Source organism: Antechinus flavipes, chromosome 2 (assembly GCF_016432865.1).
Source record: "Antechinus flavipes isolate AdamAnt ecotype Samford, QLD, Australia chromosome 2, AdamAnt_v2, whole genome shotgun sequence".
Classification (NCBI taxonomy): Eukaryota; Metazoa; Chordata; class Mammalia; order Dasyuromorphia; family Dasyuridae; genus Antechinus; species Antechinus flavipes.
Genome location: NC_067399.1, coordinates 684,180,588 through 684,191,538, shown reverse-complemented (window position 1 = coordinate 684,191,538; position 10,951 = coordinate 684,180,588). Strand labels below are relative to the sequence as shown.

The 10,951-nt window shown below is 61.5% G+C and overlaps 1 protein-coding gene across 1 annotated transcript; it reads left to right on the top strand.

Annotated features, from left to right (window-relative positions):
* Positions 1 to 4,011: 4,011 nt before the first annotated feature.
* On the top strand, positions 4,012 to 10,855 carry NKX6-2 (NK6 homeobox 2). Its single transcript, XM_051982796.1, has 3 exons — positions 4,012 to 5,029; positions 5,978 to 6,150; positions 10,372 to 10,855. Exons 1-3 carry the CDS (start codon positions 4,597 to 4,599, stop codon positions 10,618 to 10,620), a joined length of 855 nt encoding a protein of 284 aa, XP_051838756.1. The 5' UTR covers positions 4,012 to 4,596; the 3' UTR covers positions 10,621 to 10,855.
* The last annotated feature ends 96 nt before the right edge of the window (positions 10,856 to 10,951 follow it).

Genomic DNA, 10,951 nt, shown 5'->3' with positions numbered 1-10,951 from the left:
AGTGGCTCCTGCCAGCTGCTCTGCAAGTGGGCGAGAGTGCGCCTGTGCGCCCGTGGGTTTGAGCCGGTGTGCGCGTGTGCCCATGCTTGGGCGGTGAATCTGCGTGGGTGTGCCCGAGTGGGGGGTGAGCCCGTGTGGGTGTCTCCTCGTGTGCGCCCGTGTGCGCATGTGCCCATGTAGGGGCGGTATGTCTCTTGGGTGTACCCGAGTGGGGAGGGTGTGCCCCTGTGGGTGGCTCGTGTATGTACCCATATGTGGGTGCCCGTGAGTTTGAGCCGGTGTGCATGTGTGCAGTTTGGAGATGGTGTGTCTGCGTGGGTGTACCCGCGTGGGGAGGGTGTGCCCTGTGGGTGCTCTCCCGTGTGTGAGCCCGTGTGCGTGTACCCGTGTGTGCGCGCCCACGTGGGTGTGTGTATGTCTGCGCACGCCAGCGCACGTCGGAGGGGCTCCGGGAGCAGCCAGTTCAAGGCGGGACCCGCGAGGGCGCCGTGCTTGTTCGCCGGGCTCCAGGCCTCTGACGGCAGCTCTTCCTAGAGGCACTCTGAGTGTGGACTCTGGACAGGAAGAGACAAAGGAAGCAAAGAGGGAGGGATGCGGGAAAGGGCGGGGCGCCCACAGTCTCTGAACGCACTCCTACCTTTCCCCGCCGGCCTCTCCACAGAGCCTGGATCCAAGGGCAGCCTGGAGAAGCCGCCTCCTCCGGGGCCTCTCTAAGCCCAAGTTCGACGCTCCCAGCAAGGGGCAGGAGCTCCAAGCGCCGGTCTTCCCTGGCACGCGGTGCTTTGAGGGAGGGAGTGGAGAGTGGGGAAGAGCTACGCCAGCCGTTCTCCCAGTCAGGCCGGGGATAAACATTTATTGAACTTCTACTAAGCACCAGGCGCAGGTTTAAGGGCAGAGGGGGCAGAGAGGGTGGGTGACCCGGGCTGATCTCCCCCCGTTCGGGGACCGCGCCACTCCAGCGGCCGAAGCGCCGGCAGACCCGGGCCCAGGAGGGACTCCCACCTCCACTTGGTGTCCAGCTCCAACCCAAGCGGAGGGACACGCGCGGCCGCGCCGTCCCCGGCCCACAGGCCGCTGGGAAGGAGCTGCAGAGCGGGCTCGCGGGGCCGCTCACACCGAACCTGGGCGGAAGCGGTCTACACATCTGTTCCCTCAGGAGCGCTCCTCCTCCCAGAACCCCTCTCCCCCCTCCCCCCGCCCTCCCAAACTCGTTTCCAAACCACAGGCCTACGCTGGCGCGCAAGCCGCGGGGCTATTCTACCCCAAATGGCGCTGGAAGAAGCCCTGCGGCAGAGCCAGGTCCCCGCTACGCCCTCCCGCCAGGCCTGGATGCCACAGGGTGCCTTCCACTCTCCGTCTAGCCTCTACCCCGCCTCCACCAGCAGCTCCCTTCCCGCGGTCCCCAAACCCTGGCTTCCTCACAATCCCTTCCTGCCTCCCGGACAGGCTGGGCACATTTCAGGGAAACTCAGAAGGGGGGGAAGGGGGGCTGGCCTCCATTTCTTACAGCTCCTGGTGGGGAGAAAGCGCAGAGCGGAGGAGAAATATCCCCACCCTGTTTCTAAAGCCGGCGGCGCTTGCCGGACATCTGAACGAACCTCATTCGTAAGCCAAGGTCTCTCCGAGCCCCTACCAAGGGCCCCTTCTTCACTCTCGGCCCCACCGGCCCTCGGAAGGTTTGGGGGACTTAGGAGAGAGGATCTGAGCAAGGAACCAGTGCAGCAGCCACAGGGAGAGTTCCGTCTCCCTAGTTCTTTTTCCTCGGCCCCTCATATTCTCCTGCCTCTGTCTCTGTCTCTGTCTCCGTCTCTGTCTGTCTCTGTCTCTGTCTCTGTCTGTCTCTCTCATATATATGTATGTATATATTCACCCCTATGTGCACATAGGGAACAGCGAGGTGCTCCCGAAGCCTGGGTACAGCGACCAACTTTGATGTGTACACAAGGCACCAGAACGCGCTTCCGTGCATACTGCATGCGCACATACGGCTGTATGGCGGATGCGCCCTTCGGCAGCGGGTACAGTGACTGGTGTGGCCTGGGAGCCGTCCTGGAGATCGGGCACATCTCCCAGGTGGCCACGGTTTCTTCTCCCGGCCTCACGCCTCCGCCAGGTGATTCCACCAGTTGGGAAGGCACAGTCAGGGGGCCCGGGCCCCTGCAGGATGGCAGGGCTCAGGAGGGAGGGAGGAGGGCTGGCTGCAGGGTGCGGGCAGCGGCTCAGCGGTGGGAGGCCCACAGTCCCTAAGCCAAGCAAGCAAGAGCCGTCCCCCACTCGTAGGTCCCTCCAAAGGAGGTCGGGGGAGAACACGCCCCGCCTAAGTACCTGGCACATAGTCAGATATTTGTGGGTCGGCAATTCCCAGAGCCGCCCCATCGGCTGTGGGACCGAGCACCCGGTGGAGGGCAGCCGTCCCCACTCTTTCCCCAGCTCCCGGACCGCAGCAGCCCCGCAATGTCTCTTGCATCGCACTGCCTCGTCCTTCCGCCCCTTTTGCTCGGTTTTTGCTCAGAGAAGGGCCTGGCCGAGGCCAGGGCAGAGGCTTCGGCGCTGCCTCTCCCTCTCTCTTTCTTGCCCCGGCCTGTGGCCCCTCCCTCCCCCTCCTGTCTGAGCAGAGGTCGGAAGCGTTTCCCCTGGCCCTCGCCAGCCCAGACCGATGCCGCAGGGCTCCGGGGCCTTGGGATGTCGGAATGGTCCGGGAGGGAGGATTTCTTGCAGAAGTCCTGCCAGAGCCCAGCTACGGGAGTCACTGGGGCTCCTTCGGGGAAATTTCCGGCCTCGACCCCCAGAGAATGCGAGGCTGTTTCCATTCCCCAAGGCGGGCTCCCCACCATCTTCGGAATAAACCTTCTGGGAGGGGAAAGGGGCCGACGTCACCTCGAGCATCCAGACCGAGACTGACAGCAGGCAGGTTTCCTCGCGGGCCGTGGGCTCCCGGTGCTTAGGGCCCGCCTGCGGAGGAGGGCAGGCCCGCAGGGGCCCAGACTTGTGCGGCTTCCCCCTGAGCCAGGCGCACTCTGGCCGCCAGAGCTCATGTTCGTGGAGAAAACCCGGAAAGTGCACGTTCTAGGTCGGCCAGAGATCTTCTTTGATCCTTTCTTTGGGCCCAGGCCTCGGGAAAGCTCAGGGCCTGCGGTCACTCGGGGATGGCAAACATCTCCCAAGACCAGCGGGCCAGCGGCTGGGGGAGCCGCGCACACGGTGCCAGCCTCCGCTCCTCCTCGCGCTTCCGCCTCGGAGGGGGTCGAGGTCAGGGCTCCAGGAACCTGGCCCGGCCTGGCCTGAACTGCCCCGAGTCCCTCCCGGAGCCGCTCCCCGACACCTTTCATAGCATCTCCGGGAGAGCTTCCGGGATCATGGCCCTTTTCCTTCAGCACAGGAGGAGATCCACGGCTTGACTGCGTGGCCCGACTCCTTGTCGCGCGGCCCGGTATTTCATCCTCCAGTGGCCCCTGCCCCCTCAGCTCCCGGCGTGTTCCGCTTTTACAATCGTGTGGCCCATTCTCCCTGTTCTTCTCTCTGGTCTACCTCCCCTCCCCCCGGTGCCCCTCCTGTCCCATCGCCCCTCTGCTCCCCGTGTCTCCATTCCCCGCTTTTCACCGGCCCGATGGACTCTTTCTGGAACCTGCAGGTTCCCCCGCTCCTGGCTCTAGAAACCCGCCGGCTCCCAAGCTCCCGAGAGCAAAGACGCTCTCGCCGTGGTTCCGAGTTCTGCGTCCAGCGTGGGCCCAGCCAAACGGCCCGAATCGGGAGGGCTGGAGCTGCGCCGTGCCCCCACAGCGTCCGATTTACGGTCCGGGCCGGGGGCACCTGGCGGCCAGCCCTCCCCGTCTCACCTCGTGGAGGGGCCCAGCCCGTGACGCGCATGCAAAGTGGGCGCTGGCCTGGCGCCTCGGCCAATGGGTGCCGTCCCCGGCCGAGGTCCGGCCAATCAGGGCGCGCGCCGCGCAGGTGGCCGGACGGTTATCAGCGCCTCCAGTGGCGCGCGCCGCTCAGCTCCGAGCTGTTCGGCCCACCAGGAGGCAGCGAGACAGTCAGGGACGCGGGGACGCCAGAAGGCGAGGCTGCAGAAAGAGGGAGCAGAGCGAGGAGGAGCTCGCGGACAGCGCCCGGAGCCTCGCGGGAGACCGGCCGCCTTTTCTCCTTCGCTGCGGCTGGCCGGCTCTCTGCGGCCGCCACTCCCACCCTCCCTCCCCAGCCTACGGCCGCCTGCTCCCCCGCTCTGCTGTTGGATTTCCCCGGGCGCTCGGCCGCTAGGGACGGTCCGCGGGGCTTGGCCAAGCCCGGTGCGCGGAGCTTTGCGAGCGGCCCGGCCTGCCAGCCGGCCGCGTATCCGCTCGTGTGTCCGGCCGCGCGGCAGTCTGCTCCCATCCTCCGCGGAGAGCTTTGCGTGCGGGGGGCTCCGCTGGCAGCCGAACTTTTGCCGCGGGCACTCGGGGCGCCGCGGGTTTATGCTGCGATAGAGCCCTCCTTCCCCGGGGCGTTCGGTATCGAAGCCGGGCCGGCTCAGCCTGGGCGGCGGCTCGAGGGAGCGGGCGGCCCGGCGAGTGGGCAGGGGCGCCTCTGGGCCCGCTCCCTCGCCATTGATGGTGACCAATGTTAGCGGTGGGGCCCATGGATGCGAACCCGCGGCAGAGCGCCTTCGTGCTGAGCAGCACGCCTCTGGCTGCTCTCCATAACATGGCCGAGATGAAGACGTCGCTGTTCCCCTACGCTTTGCAGAACCCGTCCACCTTCAAGGCCCCTGCCCTGAGCGGCCTCGGCGCCCAGATGCCCCTCGGCACTCCGCACGGCATCAGCGACATCCTGGGCCGGCCCGTGGGCGCCAGCAGCAATCTCCTGGGCGGCCTGCCGAGGATCGGCGGGCTGGCCACGTCGGCCGGCATGTACTTCAACCCCGCCGCGGCCGCGGCGGCCGCCGCCTCCAGGTACCCCAAGCCCCTCGCCGAGCTTCCAGGCCGCCCTCCTATCTTCTGGCCCGGAGTCATGCAGAGCTCCCCGTGGAGGGACCCGCGGATCGCGTGCCCCAGTAAGTGCGGCCTGCCGGGAGGGGAGAGGGCTAGGGGAAGCGGGGGCGGGCGGGGGCCGGGGAGAAAGGCGGCGCAAGCGGGATCCGGCGGGAGCTCGGCCCAGCGCAAACCCCACTCCATCCCCGGCCGGGATCTGCCCGCGGGGCTGGGGGCAAAGCCTAGGGATCCTTTCAAACTCCGTTTTCCCTTTTGTGGAAGAGGAGTCTTAGTTACTCCCGAGCACCGGATCGTTGTGCTTTCTGAAGTTGCAGGGACTTTGCAAGGTACACACACACACACACACACACACACACACACACACACACACACACACCATGCACACGCATTATGCACACGCACACACACACCATGCACACGCATTCACTCAGAAGCCAGAGCTCCATTCCAGGAACAATTTTACTTCGTGTCCCGCGAATCCTGTTAAGTTCGCGGTCTCCCGGGGAGGGAACTTCCGTCCCCTCTGGAAGCTCTGCCCAGGGTGCAAGCAGGGAGCAAGTCCGTCCGCTTCCTCGGGCCGTAGGAGCCGAGCCCGGCATTCGCTACCGGCTGGGTGGGCTGGCAGACCCACTCTGCCTGCGGCGGGGACAACGAAACTGAGCCCGGGGAATGGGTTTCCCGGCTGCCTCTACGTGCATGTGCATGGACTGGGGGGTCTGGAGACAGGGCTGGGAGAACGGGAGGCCGGCGGTTCCGCCCCTGCGGCCCCGGGCCGGCTAACTCCCGAAGTCCCAGCCCTCCCGCTTGCCGGCCGGGCGGTCCCGGCTCTCGGCCTCCTCCCGGCCGGTCTCCGTGCCCAGATCCGCGCCGGCCTTCAGCCAGGCTGGCAGGAGGACGGGCGTTCCGGCTACTCTGAGCCAGGCCTGAGCCCCGGCGGCGGGGCGGGGAGGAGAGGGGCCGTGCAGGCAGGAGCCCGAGCATCCACCGTGCTTTTGTCACCCTCCCCGCAGCTCAGGGCGGCCTGGCGCTGGACAAGGACGGCAAGAAGAAACATTCGCGGCCCACCTTCTCGGGTCAGCAGATCTTTGCCCTGGAGAAGACCTTTGAGCAGACCAAGTACCTGGCAGGCCCCGAGAGGGCCAGGCTCGCCTACTCGCTGGGCATGACCGAGAGCCAAGTGAAGGTGAGCCGGGGCTGGGGGGCGCCCCGCCCCTGGGGCAGAGATCCGAGCGGGGAGACCGTGGGCCCGCCCGGAGAAAGGAGCACAGTTCGTGTGAGCAGAGAAGCGCGGAGGGCTGCGAATCCCGAGGGAGTTACGGCTTCCTTTGGGAGCTCTTCCTGGGCTGCCTTAGTTCGAGTCGGGCCCTCTTAGGCGCCGTTAGTGCTTCTAGGGAATACCCGCAAAGAAGGACTCAGTCTTAAGTAGAGACGTGGCTACGGCGAGCTGGGGCGGGGGACCCCGAGACGCGTGCGTGTGTGTGCGCGCGCCCCTCGGGTGCAGTGTCCGGGCGAGGACGGGGGAGGGGGCGGGCAGGGAGCGAAATCCCCAGAACCCACAAAATGAAATCGCGTTCCGTGTGCGCGCGGCTGTCACTAACGGGTGCCCTTCTCCCGCCGGGACGCCAGTTCGCCCCTCCTTTTTGAGCAGGATCTTTTCTCCCAAAATCCTTTTAAGTGGGGACCAGTACGTTTGGGCCCCGTCAGGCTCGGTGGAGGCGAGGCCGCTGACTCTCCTCTCCCCGTTTACGTCCGTGAGTGGATGTAGCCGCGAGATCGCGAGCCCAGGCCGCCCGCGAGGGTGGGGAGAAACAAAAGAACTAACTCCCCCAAAGGGAGCCCTTTTGCATCGGGTACAGAGTGGCTTTACGTTCCGGATCTCCGCCCAGTCTCGCCGAAACTCGGCTAAAGTCCGAACGCGAGCGCGGCGGGTTAGCGCAGCTGTCCGCGAGAGCCCGGGACCCCGAAATGCGGACGTAAGAGGTCCCTTCGGGCGGGATCCGCTGACGGAGAATCTAGTAGGGGGCACACTGCAGGCTTTATTGCTCCAAACTCAGCCGAGTTCCCATTTCAAGTAGAGACGTTAAATCATGTTTCGCTGTATGTGTATTAGCACGGATCAATTTCCTAAACTGAAAAAAAAAAAACTTTCCTATCATTCAAATTATGTTGTTGGAGCGTGTGTGTGGAACAGTCGCATCTCTTTCTTTAAAAAAATTTTTTTTTTAAAAAAACATACTCTCCTGTCTGCATTTTAGAGTATATTTTCCCTTCGCTCTCTGGCCATGTCTAATATTGGATTGCATTTTCTTGAGAACTTACTTCTCGATCCACATTTTAATTGCGTGTGTATGTGTGTGTGTGTGTGCGCGTGTGTAGAACAATCGCATCTATTTCTTTAAAAAACATATTTTCCTGTCTGCATTTAGAGTATATTTTCCCTTCGCTCTCTGGCCATGTCTGTTATTGGATTGCATTTTCTTGAGAACCTACTTCTCGATCCACATTTTAATTGTGTGTGTGTGTGTGTGCGTGTGTGTGTAGAACAATCGCATCTATTTCTTTAAAAAACATATTTTCCTGTCTGCATTTAGAGTATATTTTCCCTTCGCTCTCTGGCCTGTCTAATATTGGACTGCATTTTCTTGAGAACCTACTTCTCGATCCACATTTTAATTGTGTGTGTGTGTGCGCGCGCGTGTGCCTGTGCGTGCGTGTGTGTGTCCCAGTAAGGTTCATCTGCATGGGCACCATTGAGGCTATTTCTCCCAGAATATATTTTCCGGCTCCGTGTCAAGCAGATCAGCTCTCTGAGTGTGCTAGTGTTTGTGGATGACAGAGGACGGACTTCTCTAAGAACAGAGTTCCTGTTGGTGATTATTGTCCCTGCCTCTGTCCCGGGAATATGCTTTCCTGCTCACACTTCTATTATATGTGCGCGTGGCTCTCCTGGATTGTGGACCATGTTTCCAAGAACGTAAATGTCCACATTGAAAATGCTCTGTGTCCCTCCCTCCTTGTTTGTCTGTCTCTCCGTGTCTCTCCGTTTGTCTCCCCCACACATTAGATCTTGTTTTGTGGAGAAGATGCTCGTCTCTCCAGATTTAAATTCTATCATTCGAGAGTGTAGATCCCCTGGATTGTATTGTTTATTTCTCCAAGAACGTAAATGTCCACATTGAAAATGCTCTGTGTCCCTCCCTCCTTGTTTGTCTGTCTCCGTGTCTCTCCGTTTGTCTCCCCCACACATTAGATCTTGTTTTGTGGAGAAGATGCTCGTCTCTCCAGATTTAAATTCTATCATGTGAGAGTGTAGATCCCCTGGACTGTATTGTTTATTTCTCCAAGAATATAAATGTCCACATGGAGAATGCTCTTTTCTCTTTTCTGTCTCCGTGTCTCACGCGGTTCTGTTTCTGTGAGACCATCCTTGCCTGTCCGCATGTAAATTGTATTATTCCAGAGGGTAGATTCACGGGATGTCACTATCTCTACTCCAAGAACAGAAATGTTCCTGTTGACGCTGTCTCTTTTCTGTCTCTCCTTTTTGTCTCTGTCTCTCACATGGTTCTGTTTCTGTGAGAGCACACTTGCCTGTCCGCATGTAAATTGTGTCCAGAGTGCAGTCTCACTGAATGGAATTGTGCAGTCTCACTGAATGGAATTGTCTGTTTCTCCGAGAACATAAACGTTCTCGCTCTTTTTCCCGTTCAGTCGGAAGTCCGCTTTTTCCGGTTCAGTCGGAAGTTCGCTTTTTCCCGTTCAGTCGGAAGTTCGCTTTTTCCCGTTCAGTCGGAAGTCCGCGCTTTTCCCCGTTCAGTCGGAAGTCCGCTTTTCCCCGTTCAGTCGGAAGTCCGCGCTTTTCCCGGTTCAGTCGGAAGTCCGCTTTTCCCCGTTCAGTCGGAAGTCCGCTTTTCCCGGTTCAGTCGGAAGTCCGCTTTTCCCCGTTCAGTCGCAAGTCCGCTCGCTGTTTTTTTTCCGTCTCTCATCCTGTTTCTGTCTCTCACCTGCGGCTCTCTTTCTCTGGAGATGTACTTGCTGGTCCACATTGAATTTGCATTAGCCGCCCCCGTGCATTGGCTGGGCCGCGGTCCGTTTCTTCGAGAATGTGTTCTCATTTCTCCACTATGAAACTGAGCTCCAGCTGCCTGCCCTGTACACAGCTGCCGGGCGCCTTATTTCTCTGGGAACCCGCTGTGCGGATTGGCTGCGTGTGGACACCCCGCCCGACGCTTAGCACGGTGCTGGACACATCCGGCTGGGGAAATGCTGGCCGACTGACTGACGGACCGCTTAGCCCTGGGGTTTCTTCCTCCCAAGATTTTCTTTTCTGTTCAAATTTCTAGGACTCTCTGTCTCTCTCTGTGTGTCTGTCCCTGTATGTCTCTGTCTCTCTGTCTCTGTCTCTGTCTCTCTGTCTCTCTCTTATATCGGGGTTTCTCTCTCCGAATCCTGTCCCCAGTCAGTGTCCCCGAATTGTCAATCGTGAGCCCACTTCGAGCGCAGTGTGGCCACCGGCTTTCCTGTCCCTCCTTGACGCCCGACTCCGGCAGTTCCGGCTGAAGGTTGAAGTGGGTCCAGTTGGGTCAAGGAAAGTCTCCCCAGGCCCGAGTTCCCTTTTCTCATTTCAGTGATTTGGGCGAGCGCCGGAGGGGGAGGGAGGTCAGGGAGCACGACCGGGGCTTGTGCTCTCCCACGGTCAAGTGCAAGGCCCTCGCGGCCGGCCGACGCGGGTTTTCCGGGAAGTTGGGGGAGTTTAAGGAGGAGATCGGGGAGGACGCTTTCCCTGCCTTTTCCTGCTCCATCGGCCTTTGCCCCCTCCCTCTTCTTCTCTTAAACGTTATTGTTTTGAAAAGAACTCTGGAATGCCCTTGGGATCAAGTAAGGTTCCGTGGGGGCGGCCGCAGTCCCTCCGCCCGGGCTGCCTCGGTCCCAGGCCCGGGGCTCGCTTGTGTTACCCGCGCTGGGTCACCAGAACGCTCCTCCTCTCGCCCCCCCGCCGCCCCCCACCTCCCCCGGGCGCCGAGACCTGTCGGCTTGCCCAAGGAGTTGGCGAGTGGGCGAATTTCGCAGGGCGGCTGGGCAGGGAGGCCGGTTCTGGGGAGGAAGGGGGAGCGCCTTCCGGTTGCCGGGAAGAGGGAACTCTCCTTAGGCAAAGAACTCTGGTGAGGACTAGACTGCGGCTGGTAGCGATAAAAGCCCCAAGTCCCCGTGAGAAAGGCGACCAGATCAGCGCGCTCACGTGTGTGCGGGTGTGTGTGTGACTGGGCGTGTGACTGCGTGTGTGAGAGTGTGTGTGACTGCGTGTGTAGGGGAGGTGCACAGGGTCTCAGTCATCTCTTGCCCCCCCCCCACTCTCCAGCCTTGCCCTGGCCCCCCACTCACATGTCCTTCTGTCTCGGCCCAGGTGTGGTTCCAGAACCGGCGGACCAAGTGGCGAAAGCGGCACGCGGCCGAGATGGCGTCGGCCAAAAAGAAGCACGACACGGAGACGGAGAAGCTTAAGGAGAGCTCGGACAACGAGGACGACGACGAATACAATAAGCCCCTGGACCCCAACTCGGACGACGAGAAAATCACGCGCTTGTTGAAAAAGCACAAATCCACAAACTTGGCGCTGGTCAGCCCGTGCAGCAACAGCTCAGACGCTTTGTGAGGGGCGCGGCTCGGGGGAAGGAGGCCCCGGCCGCCCCGCCCCCGCTCCGCCTCCCCCAGGACTGGCTCGGTCGCCCCTTCCCCGCCTGGCCCCCTCCCGCCGGCCTCAGCAGGTTCGTGTGTCACCGAGTCCGATGGTCACTTGTCTGTCACGCGTGGCTGGTGCGCCGTGGGGCGTGCCGTCCAGCCGAGATGTATGTGGGATGTATATATTTTTTACAGAATAAGTTATGAAACCCTCTGAGCCTCCTCACTGTCTGTGGGACGGTTGGGGCAGGGGCGCTGGGCCAGGGGATGGCTGGGGTTCTGTGGGTTCCGGATCGGCCCTTTTC

Excerpts from the sequence above, each read along its gene's own strand:
- NKX6-2 (XM_051982796.1), top strand. The coding sequence starts at position 4,597 with ATGTTAGCGGTGGGGCCCATGGATGCGAACCCGCGGCAGAGCGCCTTC. Across the intron at positions 5,030-5,977 it reads CCCGCGGATCGCGTGCCCCA|CTCAGGGCGGCCTGGCGCTG; the intron begins GTAAGTGCGGCC and ends CCCTCCCCGCAG. Across the intron at positions 6,151-10,371 it reads TGACCGAGAGCCAAGTGAAG|GTGTGGTTCCAGAACCGGCG; the intron begins GTGAGCCGGGGC and ends GTCTCGGCCCAG.